The sequence below is a fragment of the Tetrao urogallus genome (assembly GCF_951394365.1).
Source record: "Tetrao urogallus genome assembly, chromosome: Z".
NCBI classification, from domain to species: Eukaryota; Metazoa; Chordata; class Aves; order Galliformes; family Phasianidae; genus Tetrao; species Tetrao urogallus.
The window spans coordinates 63,649,044-63,664,888 of record NC_136816.1 but is presented as its reverse complement, the minus strand read 5'-3'; the positions used below and the strand labels follow the sequence as shown (position 1 = coordinate 63,664,888).

The 15,845-nt window shown below is 40.0% G+C and overlaps 1 protein-coding gene across 1 annotated transcript in view; it reads left to right on the top strand.

Annotated features, from left to right (window-relative positions):
• Positions 1–15,845, top strand: part of WDR70 (WD repeat domain 70) — a gene marked incomplete at both ends in the record, with an annotated part of 144,152 nt that overhangs the window by 4,412 nt on the left and 123,895 nt on the right. Inside the window, one exon of the mRNA XM_079548964.1 lies at positions 7,129–7,309. Coding sequence (XP_079405090.1) covers positions 7,129–7,309 — 181 coding nt within the window. The remainder of the gene's footprint in view (positions 1–7,128; positions 7,310–15,845) is intronic.

Sequence of the window (15,845 nt, the reverse complement as noted above, 5' to 3'; positions counted from 1 at the left end):
CCAGGTCCAAGGGCTGCGCTTTGAATTCTACTCCTAGTCAGGGATTGCCATAAACCCAGCTGCAACACACTATACTTGACCTTGTTGAAACACGTTAGGTTAACGTGGGACCACTTTTCAAGCTTCCAGGTCCCTTTGGATGGCATCCTTTCCTTCTCCCTTGTCAGCTCACTGCTCAGCTTACTCATCAGCAAAATTGGTGAGTGTGCTCTCAGTCACGCTATCGAAGTCACTGATAAAAATATTGAAGAGCACAAGCTTGTAGCATCGCAGACAACAAATTTCTGTTACAAAATTTCTTTCATATGCATAGACCTATAGAAAGGTCAAGTGAGCTGTGAACTCTCACAGAAATAACTGATAACATGACTTAGTACTTGATCTGTGTTTTATCTTATCCAGGAGGGAAAAGCATTCTGTACTCCCATTTACTTTTGATGTTCTCAGATGTGTTCCTGATGAAACAATGGAAGTTGGCAAGAAATGGATGTAGTGTGATTATGCACTGTGTGGGTGACTTCAGTGTAAGGAATCAAGTGAAGCACCTGATAGACAAATGATGTAGAGCTTTTCTCATTTTATTAAGGGGTTTGGGAGAAATCTAGGCACTTAGTGTAAAAGAAGATAATTACTAGCTTTCAATAGTTTAATGTTCCTGCGTAGGCCTGGGTAACTCACTCAAGTCCTGTTGATGTTAAGTTTCCTTTCTGTTCCCTTCCGTTACTTTGTTTTCCCTGAGGATTGAAAAGGGAGTGCATGGCATGAAAAACTCATGAACTGGAAGCTGAATGTGTCAGCTTGCAGAATTTTATTTTCTTGTAAATTATGATAGTCAGTTTAGAACTTAGTTTTGAAAACAACACAGTGAAGGAGATGAACCCGTTGTATCTTAGCCTAAATTCCTAGGGAAAATCCTGCAACAAAGGAAATCTGGTTCATAGGACTTGTGGTCTTTTTTTTCCTTCATGTAGACTTTGGTTACTATAAAATGAACTTACATGTAATTTATTATATCTTTTTGAAAATGGCAACATTGCCCTAAATAGTACCTTTTTTTCTCTTAAAATTCCAAATATATTCAATTATCTTAGTAGCATCCTTACTAATTTTACAGTTGTTAACAAGAAACTGGTCACTCCAGAACATTGTGATTCTATTGATTCTTGAACTAATTTGCTACCAGAATTGTTTACAATGGTTATAATTATCTTATAAAAGGCAACAACTGATGTGCATGTATGTGCGTGGAAATTCTCATGAGCAGGGATAACTACGTGCAGTTTTTTCCTGTTGGTATTTTCTACCAACATCTGTGGTCCTTCACGTCTGCTTGTGCCATGGCTGTAATGAAACGCTGGTTGACAGTAGGAAGACAGATATAGGAAAGCATTGGAAAAGTCTGGGTACCCAGAGTGAGACATCTAGTACAGGGCATCAAAAGCAGGGGCCGAAAAAGGCGGCTTGTAGCTTCCAGCCTGTTCTTCAGCAAAATCCTACCAGGCAGGCTGCTGGGCAGGAGGTGTTTTTAAAAAAAAAATTAAAAAAAATAAAAAAATGGGGTGATTGCCGAGCCCCACTCAGCCATCTATCAACGCTCTTGGTTAACTGGTGAGGTCCCAGAGGATTGGAGTCTTGCTAATGTGACTCCCATCTTCAAGAAGGACCGTAAGGAGGATCTGGGGAACTATAGGCCTGTCAGCCTGACCTCAGTACCAGGAAAAGTTATAGTACAAATCATCTTGGATGAGATTGCACAGCACGTATGCAGTGTCCAGGGGATCAGGCCCAGCCAGCACGGGTTCGTGAAAAGCAGGTCGTGCTTATAGAATCACCAAGGTTGGAAAAGACCTAGAAGATCGTCCAGTCCAACCGTTCACCTATTCCCAATAGCTCCCACTAAACCATGTCCCTCAACACAACATCCAGCCTTTCCTTGAACACCCCCAGGGTCGGTGACTCCACCACCTCCCTGGGCAGTCCATTCCAGTGCCTGACCACCCTTTCTGAAAAGTAGTACTTCCTAACCAGGCTTGACCAACCTCATCTCCTTCTATGACTGGGTGACCAGTCTGGTAGATGAGGGAAGGGCTGTTGATGTGGTCTTCCTGGACTTCAGCAAAGCCTTTGACACTGTCCCTCACAGGCTTCTTCTGAGGAAACTGGCTGCCCGTGGTCTGAACAGATATACACTTCTTTGGGTAAGGAAATGGCTAGAAGTCCATGCCCAGCAGGTTGTGGTGAATGGAGTGAAGTCTAGCTGGTGACCCGTTTCAAGTGGTGTCCCCCAGGGCTCGGTACTGGGGTCCATCTTGTTTAATAACTTTGTTGATGACCTTGATGAGGAGATTGAGTGTATCCTCAGTAAGTTTGCAGATGACACCAAGCTGGGAGGTGGTGTTGATCTGCCTGAGAGTAGGGAGGCCCTGCAGAGGGATTCAGACAGGCTGGACCACTGGGCTGAGGTGAATGGGATGAGGTTCAACAAGGCCAAGTGCCGGGTCCTGCACTTTGGCCACAACAACCCCATGCAGTGTTACAGGCTTGGGGATGAGTGGCTGGATGAGTGTGAAGAAGAGAAGGACACGGGGACGTTGGTTGATGCTGGGCTGAGCATGAGCTGACAGTGTGCCCAGGTGGCCAAGAGGGCCAACGGCATCCTGGCCTGCATTAGAAATAGTGTGGCCAGCAGGAGCAGGGAGGTGATCATCCCCCTGTACTCAGCACTGGTGAGGCCGCACCTTGAGTATTGTGTTCAGTTTTGGGCTCCTCACTACAGGAAAGACATTGAGACCCTGGAGCGTGTCCAGAGAAGGGCAACGAAACTGGTGAGGCGCCCTGGAGCAGAAGTCTTATGAGGAGCAGCTGAGAGAGCTGGGATTGTTCAGTCTGGAGAAGAGGAGGCTCAGGGGAGACCTCGTTGCACTCTACAACCTCCTGAAGGGAGGCTGTGGTGAAGAGGGATTTGGCCTCTTCTCCCAGGCAACAAGCAGGACACGGGGTAATGGCTGCAAGTTGCAGCAGAGGAGGTCTACATTAGACATAAGGAAGAACTGTTTCTCTCAGAGAGTGGCCAGGCACTGGAATGGCTGCCCAGGGAGGTGGTGGAGTCACCGTCCCTGGCAGTGTTCAAGAGGCATCTGGATGACGTGCTGCATGATATGGTTCAGTGCTTGTGGTGGCAATGGTGATGAAGAGACAGTTGGACTAGATGATCTTATAGGTCATTTCCAATCTTGTGATTCTATGATTCTAGTTCTTACACATAAATACATAAAGATTATGAAAGTAATAATTAGGCTTTATACTTTCATATACAACAGATGCTTTCATTTCACAAATTGTAAGAGGTTAGAGTGAATGATGTGAGGAAAGCAAAGCCATGAGGGGATGTGCCCACATACTTATGCAACTCTCAGTGTTTTTCATTACTCCCACTCTCTGTTGCCATCTGCACTCTAACTCAGCTATCTTTTCTCTTACAGCATATTTCTCATATTGAGGAAGTAATGAGGGAAAGCAAAAATCAATTCCTTATATGTCTCTAAACTGTGGGTAAGGAGCTGATTCTTTACAAGATTTAGTAGAGGGGATCTATTCCTGAAAGATGAAGGAAGTGCTGTAATGTCTGCTGTCTTGCTTTGTCATTTCTATCAGTACCGCTCCCCATAACGGTCAGAAGAATGACACTCAGCTTGATGGGCTTTTGGCACGGCTGCACTGGGATGTTCATATGTTTGGCTGCCTTTGTAGTTTCAACAGACTAAATCAGAGCTTTAGCACTTGGTTGTTTCTAGCAAGCTTGAAGTGTAGTGAAAACATCACTGGAATTCTGATCATTTCATGTGAAATGTGAAAAATGATTAGATAGCCTCTCAAAGTTCTGAACTGTTTGAATTGATTGATCCTGCTTATCATATAAGGGAGTTATAGGGGTAGGCAATTAGGGAAGAGAGGTATTGTTCTTGAATCTCTGTAGAAATATCCGAAAGTCTTGAGACTTCAAGATTGGAAAGAGTATATATAAGGAGTCTTACGTATACTCTTCTCACTGGCAGCTACGCTTATGTTTTGTTCCATTAAAAAACTAATTAAATTGTTTTGGTTCTGGGGAAAACGTAACTGATTTGCTGTCTGGGAATGTGTATTGACTTGTAGGACAATACTGTTTTACACACTCCTATAGTTATTTTTGGGGATACTGAATTTGAAGACCTTTGAAGGACCCAAATCAGTTCCTCAGATGATGGCAAAGCTTCGTCTTGGTAAAAGCATATTGATTACCCCATTTTTATAGAGTAAAATACGCTCATTTTATTGGTGTTGGATATGTTAGATGGTCATATAATGACCTAGATCTTTAAATGTCTCTCCGAAGTATGCAGAAGAAAGTTTGTGTAAGACTAGTATCTTTTATTATGACGGCAAATATAGTTGGAAAATTAGACAAGCTTTCAGCTATGCAAGCCTATTTTTCACTGTGACACCTGAGCACCTAGTACATACTTTTTTTATTTTGTTTTGATTACTTCCTGAAGTATAATTCTGCTTGTGTATCTAAGACTCATATTTGCTATATAGCCTCTAAGCCACTTGGTGTACAGCTGTTACAGGCACAGTGTACTTTTTGTTATAGTTACAGAGTCCAGAATCTCTTTTTTTTTTTTTTTTTATGCTTTATTATGTTCTTAAACATATTTCCTTTTATTGTATTTTTTAAATGATAACCTAAACTGAAGAAAAAAAAAGCCAAAAAACCCCAAACCCTAATAATTCCTTAGTTTTTTCTTCTTTCTGTTCTTAATCTGGCTCTTAAAGTCTATTCACTTATAAATTAATGTACCTGCTCTTAAAATTATAGAAACATAGAAACACCAAGGTTGGAAAAGATCCACAGGATCACCCAGTCCAACCATCTGCCCATCACCAGTAGTTCCCACTAAACCATGTCCCTCAACACAACATCCAAACGTTCCTTGAACACCTCCATGGTTGGTGACTCCACCACCTCCCTGAGCAGCCCATTCCACTGCCTGACCACTCTTTCAGACAAGCAGTATTTCCTAACGCCCAGCCTAAATCTCCCATGGTGCAGCTTGAAGCCATTCCCTCCAGTCCTATCACCAGTTACACGAGAGAAGAGCCCGACCCCCAGCTCACTAGAGCCTCCTTCAGGTAGTTATGGAGAGCAGTAAGGTCTCCCCTGAGCCTCCTCTTCTCCAGACTGAACAATCCCAGCTCCTTCAGCTGCTCCTCATAAGCCCTGTGCTCCAGACCCCTCACCAGCTTTGTCGCCCTTCTTTGAACCCACTCCAAGGCCTCAATGTCTTTCTTGCAGTGGGGGGCCCAAAATTGGATACAGTACTCTAGTGCGGCCTGACCACAGCTTAGTACAGGGGGACAATCACTGCCCTGTCTCCGCTGGCAGCACTGTTTCTGATGCAAGCCAGGATGCCATTGGCCTTCTTGGCCACCTGGGCTCACTGCTGGCTCGTGTTCAGCCCAGCATCAATCGATAGCCCCAGGTCCATTTCTTCTACACAGTCTTCCAGCTGCTCTGCCCCAAGCCTGCAGTGTTACCTGGAGTTGTTGTGGCCAAAGTGCAGAACCAGCATTTGGCCTTGTTGAACCTCATCCCATGGGCTTCAGCCCAGCTCTCCAGCCTGTCCAGATCCCTCTGTAGGGCCTCTCTACCCCTAAGCAGATTGATGCTTTCAGCCAACTTGGTGTCATCTGCACGCTTAGTGAGGGTGCACTCAATGCCCTCATCCAGGTTACCAATAAAGACATGGAAGAGCACAGGCCCCAGCACCGACCTGGGGCACACCACTCATTACAGGTTGCCAGCTGGATTCAGCTCCATTCACTCTCTGGGCCCAGCCTTCCAGCCAGTTCCTTACCCAGCCAAGAGCATACCTGTCCAAGCCACGGGCTGCCAGCTTCTACAGGAGAGTACTGTGGGAGGCAGTGTCAAAGGCCCTGCAAAAGTCTAGGTAGACCACATCAGCATCCTTTCCCTCGTCTACCAGACGGGTCACTCGAACATATGAGGAGATCAGGTTGGTCAAGCAGGACCTGCTTTTCATGAGCCCATGCTGGTTAGGCCTGGTCCCCCAGTTGTCCTGCACATGCTGTGTGATCTCCCTCAAGACAATCTGCTCCATAACCTTCCCTGGCACCGAGGTTCGGCTAAGAGGCATGTAGTACCCTGAGACCTCCTTACAACTCTTCTTGCAGATGGGAGTCACGCTGGCAAGCCTCCAGTCTTCTGGGACCTTACCAGTCAACGAGGAGCGCTGATAGATAATGGCAAGCAGCTCAGCTATCACCTCTGCCAGTTCCCTCAGCTCTCTCGGGTGAATCCCATCCAGCCCCATGAACTTGTGACAGTCCAGCTGGAGTAGTAGGTCTGTGACTGTGTCCTCCTGAATCGTGGGGGGTTCAGTCTGCTCCCCAGCCAAGACTACCAGGTCAGAGACTGGAGTACAAAGCAAAGGTCTGTAGCACCTCCAGCTTACATTACTGAATCAGACAGCAACAGCTGGCTTGCCAAACACGGTAATGATATACTGTGGCCTAGGCAGAGAGCAAAGTTTTATCACTTTTAATCTTGTGCCAGTTACGATACCTCCTACCTGATAATTACCAGTAGGGGGAGCCCGTTTATTTTGCATAACCTCAATGAATGCGAGTTAAATAGTTCTGCTTTCTTTCTAGAAATTTTCCAGTGCCAGAAAATTGTGTTTGTACTCTGGTTACTGTTTTGAGTGTGTTTAGGTGTGCTGCAACCTCTATCAACGTCCTGAAAATGCTGTGTTCTACTGTCTTCTAAGTGATGTTTAAACCCATACTAATGATGTGGCACTGTTACTTTTACATCTGACTTTATTCTGTTCTGTCCCTTTTTTTTCTTTTTTTTTTTGAACTATCTGGTGCTTCACTGCACTTTTCTTCTCAAGATGCGCTTATGCTTTCAAGATAATGGTGAGCCAACATTCCAGTAATAAGAATGAATTTACATTTTCCTGCTAATTTCAAAGTTTGTAAATTTATGTCACTGCTGAATATCAGAAATTCCAAAGGAATTGCCAGTTTCTTAAAATAGTAATTGTCTAATTTTTTTACACACAGAGACAAAACTTGTAGTGAAAGTGAAGACAGTTCAGATGAAGAGTTAACTGGTCCTTCCACAGTACTCCAGGCTTCTGTTCAAAGTTCTGTTGTGGATGAAGATGATGAAGAATTCATTGGTCCACCACTTCCACCAGGGTTCAAGGACAGTGATGATGATGATACGGAGGACGAAGATAATGTAAGTAATTTGTTCCTCCTTAATGTTTTAATGCTCTGAATAAACTCTAATTTTTAAGTATGCTCTTTCCTTTGTGGTTGGATTTGCATATGAAGTATGACTGAGATTTGAAATGCAGATTTTAGGTAGTGATAACAAATGCAAACAATTGTTTTCATTTAAAAATACACATATTTTTGAAACATATATGTGAATATTACCAGAAGCTCATCATTAATTAATATATTTTATTTATTTAATGTCTTTTTTCCAAACTGTAGAGTAACTATATAAATAAGTATTTTATGTAAATATTTTAGGTACCTTCTTTCTAGTATGTTCAAAGTTCTTTCATGAAAGGGTATGTAGAAGTAGGATTAAGTTTAGGGAGAATAATTATGCCAAAATTGGTGGAGAAAATATGCAACCATAGTTGAGGAGTTTTTTTTGTTGTTTTTGTTTTTAGATTAAATAAATGCCAGTCTCATTTGTTAGAGTGAACATAGTTCTTTTTCATGTCTGTTGAAAACAAGAAGTAAACACCAAGCAGGCTGCGCTTGTGTATCACAGATACTCAGCTGATACATGTCTCTATGTTTAGTTCTTCTTTCTCCAAATCTTCCTAATGTCTGGTTTAGCCAGGCAGGCAACTGAGCATCACACAGTCAATCACTCACTCCCCCCTCTCCCAGTGGGACAATGAAGAGAATTGGGGAAAGATGTAGAACACGTAGGTTGAGATAAAAATAAAAAACAAAGCTATTTACTAGGACAGAGAAAGCAGAGAGAAATAATAGTAATGAGAAGTACATATACTATGTGTATATATATATGACAGTTTCCATGTTCTTTTGCATCAAGAATGAAATAAATGATGGAAAAACAGCTTTTGGTACCATTTAGTAGAATGCAAAATCTCTGTCCTGTTACATAAATATAAATCTATTCCTAAAAAAACCCAAATTTTCAGCTGTCTCAGAGATTTCTTGTCAATTCCTATTTAGTTCTGGCTAAATGTCTAGCTCGTTGCTCCCTTTCCTGTAATATCTTTTCTTGAATTGCTTCAAATATAAAATTTCAGATTACCCACTTAAAGAGAACAAGAGCAGTTAAGCAGTAATATTCCTGCATTCTAGAGTGAGTTCAACCTTTTTTAAAAATTTATTAATTAGGAAAACGATTTAGGATAAATTCTGATGCTTTAAGATTTGTATGACTGTTTGATCTGCCTCATGCTACTGTTGCACACTGATTTCCTTGATTATCAAACTGTACATTCTGGGTTCACATCTCCTGTGATCATTTCTGTACTCTACCCATGACTCATTTTGTGTTAGCAAACCAGCTGCAGTCAGATCCCAGACTTCCTCTGATAGTTGAATGCCTTAAGTTAATTTCTTACTTGTATTTGTACCAGGAATCCCCTTCATTTCATGTAGTGGTGCTGTGTACTCAGTCCGTATTCCTGAGAACATCATAGACTCAGCTGGTTTCTCCTGCTGTGGTTCACTTCATATTGAAGTGACAGCTTATTTTCTGCCAGTTTTCATAATTTCTCCCATCTCAGATCTGCTTGTTTATATATCTTTTAGATCATTGTAAAATCTCAAAACACAGTACTTCATCCAGATGTTTTATCAAATAGGAATCTCCAGAATAACAGAATCATAGAATTATAGAATGGCCTGGGTTGAAAAGGACCTCAGTGATCATCGAGTTTCAACCCCCCTGCTATGTGCAAGATAGATAGCAGACTACCAGACCAGGCTGCCCAGAGCCACATCCAGCCTGGCCTTGAATGCCTCCAGGGATGGGGCATCCACAACCTCCCTGGGCCACCAGTTCCACTGTGTCACCACCCTCTGTGTGAAAAACTTCCTCCTAATATCTAACCTAAACCTCCCCTGTCTCAGTTTAAATCCATTCCCCCTTGTCCTATCACTATCAACACATGTGCCATTCCTCCTTCTGTTTATACGCTCCCTTCAAGTACTGGAAGGCCACAATGAGGTCTCCCCGGAGCCTTCTCTTCTCCAAGCTAAACAAGCCCAGTTCCCTCAACCTTTCCTCATAGGAGAGCTGCTCCAGCCCTCTGATCATCTTAGTGGCCCTCCTCTGGACCCATTCCAAGAGCTCCACCTCCTTCCTGTACTGGGGGTCCCAGGCCTGGATGCAGTCCTGCAGATGGGGCCTCACAAGAGCTGAGTAGAGCAGGACAATCACCTCCCTGCTGACCATCCCTCTTTTAATGCAGCCCAGAACACAGTTAGGCTGCAAGCACACACGACTGGCTCATGTCCAGCTTCTCGTCCACCAGGATCCCCCGATTCTTCTCCACAGGGCTGCTCTCAGGGAGTTTGTCTCCTATTCTGTATAACAGTTCTTGTATTGAAAAGTACTTACATCTACACTGTAGGAATTGTTTAGTCTTAGAGTTTGGGCCTATTTTAGGATCCAGTATGTTAGTAGTGAGCCCACCTCCTTCTCATTTTGAAGAAAGTAAGTTTAGCACAAAAAAGAGCAAAGTCTAAAGTTATCTGTTAATGTATGTTAAGTTTGTATATGTACTTGGAAATGATAAATCTCAAAAAAGTATACTTGTTATGCACAGATATGTTGTTCTTTCTTTGGAGCCTCATTGCAGTACCCTTCTAAATCTCTGGTTCTAGCTGTCTTTTCTTTGAGAAAATAATCTGCTGATGGCAGATAAAAAGTTTGAAGCCTTATAGCAATAAGTAATTAAATTCATATAAAAATTAATAACCAGGCCTGGGAATCAATTCCTACAGGTGTCTTTGATCTTTGGCTGAATAAAAGTTCTCCAGGGTTGTCAAAGAAATTAATTCTGTACAACACTAAAATAAAACAATGTAAATTTGAAATCATACTAAATCCTGGCAACTAAACCTAAAATGTAGCCTTCCGTCTTTTAGCATTTCATAGAATTAAGACACAAAACTTTTCATGACAGAAATTACTGGAATTTTCTTTTACAAATGAGAATTGATGCAAGTAGCTTGTGATTTGACCACAATTTTGTTATACACTGGATTCACATTTAGAAAGATTTCTGCTGTGGTACTGTGGCCTATTTCAGAGATATCACTTTCTGCAGTTAGAAGAAGGCATTGTGCATTTAGCTTTTTGCAATGAAGTTCTGAGATAAAATAGATGTCTCTTGCAATAAAGATTATTGGCAGTTGTCTTCCCAGCATTTACTGAACTAACAGAATTATTTGTGGTAACAAAACAAAATATTTGAGATCTATTTTGTTGAATTATCAACAGAAGACTCTCTTGACACCTCTTTTATTGGTTAATTTTAGTCATGTAATTCTGTTAAATTCACACAAGTCAAAAGTCTTATAGACAGATGATACGCTACTGTTCTAACTTAAGAGATGGTTATCTTTTTCATTTCAGTGATGAGTGCTGTATGCGTTCCTAAATTTTTAGTTTAGTTACGTTCCAACCACATGCTGGTGCCAGGTTGTAGCAGACTCTGTCAGTTATTTTTGTATTTTTGGAACGAATGAGGTCCTGTAAGAAAAAGTAAATAAATGCTGAGCATTCATTTAGGTAGCACTGTAGTTCAGGAGAACGATATTTTTAATAATTGAGAAGTTACAGGAAGATGCATAGAGATCTAAGTGGTAAAACTATATGTATTTTTAGTAGCAGTGGATTTGTTTCATGGAACAGGTTAAGACTTTTAGTAGCAGAGAGAGCCCATTCTTCATAAGCTATCAGCAAAAAAAAAAAAAAAGAAGGTACCAGCTTTTTTCAGTCTCCCTGTTACTGTGCTGTGTAGCTGTTGTCCTCTGTCAGCGGTGGCTGTACCATAGTAAGGCTCTGTATATTGAAATCTCTAAAATGCAGTCTAATATACATGCAAGTCATTTTAGAAGATAAGAACTGAATTGTTGCTGTAACTTGTACTAATAAGATGCTTGGTTTTTTATCTTTCTTGTTTTTACATAATTGCTTACAGAAATGTCAGATTTATGAATTCTAAGCACCGAGTATGATTTGTTTCCATTAACTCTTTCCCAAGAGCAGTGTCTTGTTCAGTGAAACACTTGCTTTGGTTCTGTGAATTTCACAAAAATGTCAAACAGAAAAACAATTTGCAGAAACAGGGTGTTGTTTTGGTTTTTTTTTTCATAGACCCGTTTCTTTTCTAATTCAACTTGTGTTTCTCAATATTCAATTTGCTTGTAGACTGTGTTAATTTCTAGCAACATTATAGTATTAATGTATTTAAGAGTGTGTGCATATAAATACATATATGGTATTTGAGTAACACTACCACTGTCTTGATGAAGTGGAGTAACTAGAAACCAGAGTTAAAAGACCCCGATGAAAAGTTTCAGACAGAAAGGTAACTCACAGTCTGGTATGATTTAAGTTTGTCTGAACTTAAGACAATAGTTACAAAACAGTCTAGAATAGATTTAGTTGAGAATAAGCAGAACAGCAGAAATATGAGACTTGTGGGTTTTCAGTCTAAACAGTTAATTTATAACTGGGAAGACATTGTGTCAGCGTGGATGCCAGAGACCTTTGGGGTGTAGAGCATCTCCTTACTGCTGTTCATGAGCTCAGTTGTTTTCTTTCCTCTGAAGGGAATTAGGAAACAGCTGTGCTGTCCTGATTTCCTGTTGATCGATTGGTGATCACAGTACGATCCTGTGAGCCTCCCAAAAAGCAGGTGTTGATGTTACAAGAACTCTGTTATTCCTTTTTCTTGCTTGTACTTCAGCCTGTGGTTGGTATGCATGGGGACATGTTTGGGAGAGGAGAAATGGAAAGCTTCATTGAATAATTTGTTTTATTTCCAGATGGATTGTGAGACAGTCTTTCTCCAAACATGAACATTTATATTTTTGACCCTGAAGGAATTTTTCTTTAATAGTTATATGAATTGAAGTTCTGTACTCTGGAGTCTTGTGAACTTTGTATAGCAAGTAAAAAAACATCGTAGTAGTGGCTTTGCTGTGGTAACTTGCCACTGTCTCTTGAGCTCAACTTTAGATGTATTTTTTTTAATTATAGGAGTGTATTGTTTTGGTTTCTTTTTCTGCCGCTGTGTGTTCAGTTGTGTCTCTCTGTTTCCTGTATTAATTGTCCATAGACACGTTTGTCAAAAGTGACTGCAAAAAGAAAAGCATCTTTTGAGGTTAGGGCTGCCTCAGGACTTCCCAGCCCGTACCTTATTTAACCAAGTGATCATCATGTAGAAGGAATATCTAGTGGTTATTGTCTTTGATGGGATTTTTTTCTTGTTATTGGAGTTTCTGGGGAAAATTGTTAATATAAATTAACTGTCAAATGTTTTTTGCCTTGTAATATTTTGAGTCAGCACTATTAGTTTTTGAATATTTTATGTAAGACTTTGCATTTCTGTTATTTACATTTAATTAAACATAACCTTTTGAGTTGAGTCATGGATACTGTATTACATATGAATTCTGACTTAAGTTACTTTTTATTCTGAATTTATATGAGTTTGTTTTGTATACTTAAGTATTTACAGTAGCTGTTGTAAAGGATTCTTCTGGTCTTGATTAAATTCTGTGTTGATATTCATGGTATATATGTTTAACAAATCAATATTTAGATTTATTGGCTTATCTGTCTATGATGGCACACCTTCACTTGTGCCAGGAGTGGTGATTCAAAGCATGACACATTACACAGCATGCTTGTAAGTACTTAAGCAAATATTTTAAAGTGCTTGTTTTGTAGTAATGTCAGGGGCACCGTTATATAGAGTGTGATTTTAAGGAAATTAGTATGTTTGGTGTCAAGTCCCTTTGATACTTTCCTCTTGTTACAGTTTTGCTTTTTATATAGAATGCTTGCATTAATTTGGGGAGTAAGGTAGATAAGCAGTAGAGCTGTCCATTTGCAGTGACTGGTGCTTTCAAGTAATACTTCTTTTCCCCTGAGGGAATAAAATCTTGATTGGGTTGTCAGTAGTTTCATGTGGTCATAAGCTGAGGTTGGTTAGGAAGGAGCAGTGTGTACTGTGGTCTTGAAGTCTTTAAACTTTGATTTCTAACCACAAAACTGTGTCATGGAAGATTTGAAAATCTTTCTGTTTCCTAAAAATACTAGGAATGTAAATGTGAGACTTATTTCTCAAAGGACAAATTTATTACAGGGACAGTTTTTTATGTAGTAAATTTTGAAATTGAGAGATGTAATCTTTGACTTCTTTTTGCTTGTTTGTTTGTTTGTTTTTGTCTGAGCTGGACACACTGGAGCTGTATTTAGCATTTGTGTGATCCAAAAGATTCTGTCTGGAGGCAGACAGGGAACTAGCCACTGCAGTCATGTCAGGTTAATGAATGGATTCATTTAATCTGGGACATACTGCATTTTCAAGGTAATGGATGACACCTATTGAAATGCATTTGTAAGATGATCTTTATGAATATTCTCCTCTACATCTGATTAGATAACTGCTGAGTTCCTTTAACTTAATTGAGCGCTAAGAACTTGCAGCCCTTTTTTTCCTCTCTGAAGCAACAGGTATAGGAATGGCTGTTGAAAGGATTTCCTGGATGGATTTGTAAGCCTTTATCTTCTCTGTGGAACACGGTTGCATGTGATTCCTCTTTGGAATTGAGAACTGTTTCTCCCTTCAGTACCAAACAGATAGTAATCGTATGGTAATTATGTCCCTGAAACAAACACAGCCTTGAGGCTCTTCAAGGCTGTACTCTGATTTGGGCATATTTCCAAAATGATAACATAGTCTTATTCCAAGTTTTCAAATTGTTTTGAGACACTTCAGATTTTTTGCAAGGGTTTAACAGGACATGCTAGTAATACTGGATTGTTCACAATGGAAGAAAGCCATTTCCTGCTGATGGAGAATTTAAGTAGGCTGTAATTATTCCAAATTCCAAATTAGCCTGGCTATGGTACCAGGCTAAAAATCATGCTCTTGTAAAAATAAATAAATGTTGTGGGAATTTTTGGTTGTCTTAAGGAGTTTTTGCATTTTTTCTGTGAATTGCCTGTATTAAACATTACTTACCCAGTCATATTTCTTCCTTTCTAAACAAGCAAAAGAGGGGAAGATGAACGAAGCAATTTCTGTGTATGAAACATGTAGAAAAGTGCAGTTTTGAAGATGAGTTTCTTTTTGAACGTCTTCTAGTCACTGACATGTTCATGAAAAATAGATGGTAATTACCGTTGCTTCTCATTTCCTTTTGCGTCACCTTCTTATAAAATCAGGAGGAAAATACTTTTCTCATAGCTATGCAAAGTGTATTGTTTGGTTTTGACAGCATTTCTACTGTAAAAATCAGGAAAATATATTTTTTTTATGCTGTGTATGAGATAAGTCATGCAACTTTTTTAAGGATCATGAGTTTGGTTACCGGTGTCTCAAGAATGCAAAAGACTGTCTCAAAAGTGAGTTTAAAAAGATCTGGAACCAAATTAAAGCGTAATCAACCTCCCAAATCAGATAATGAAGTCAGTGTGTGTACTTAAGAGAATCTGTAAAAGCTAGAGAGGAAGAACTTGAGAGCATCATACTTAAGGAATACAGGAGGAATCTAACAGGGTAATTGCCCTTAGAAAACGCTTGTCTTTCATAAAAGGGCATGGGTAGATGCTTTTCCCCTCTTCAACTTGCTGCCTTAGAGTAAATGATTGCGCCAGGAGGAAACAAATATACTTACAGAAATATCTATTTATCAGTTCTGCAGAATGTTGCAAGACCCTTCTGCTGTATTTCGTATTGCAACTGTATTTAACTGTGTTAAATGAAATGTGATACAGAACATAATTAAGATCTCTAAGATTTGCTGATCAGTAAGACTAATAACAATAATTATGCCCCATTTTTACTCTTCGACACTTTCTTTGAGACCTGTCTGAGCACCATGACCTAAAGGAGCCTGTAGAAAGCTCCTTTGGGAGCTGTTGGTACTACTACTCTATTTGAAAAGTGAACCGTGTATGGGATCTCTGTGCTGGTCTCTCGTGACGCTGTTGTTTTCTTTATATTCAGAAGATTTTCAGGGAGATAATGTCCATAAAGAAGAGTGTTTGCTGCCTGCTGTGTTTGAGGCATGGGCAGATCTGAGACTGTACAATTCTATAATCAACCTCTTAAAAGATGTAAGGAATTCTTAGTCTTTCTAAGCGCATATTATACATGCATATCTCAGTCTGAGCCAAGACTGTACTTTCCAGATCGTAATGTTCAACAAAATACGTAGTTGTAAGTGTTAGGAATTCCATTCATGCAATGGCATAAGAACTATCATCCTAAATATGACTTTCTTTACTCTAAGAGGAGATTTAAATCTTTGGGAATTAAGAGACTAAAATTATGTTCTTTGAGAGCCTGAAAGACTTATGCAGTCAAAACAAATTAGTTAGTACCTTCTTCCGTGATGCTTTTGTTGACAATTGCAAAAAAAAATATCATGCACTTTTACAAAGAAGCACAAAGAGCATACTGTTTTTATCAGTGTTGCAAGACAAAATGTTTCTAGATTTAAGAAGGGAGCTAACAACAGTGCTACTA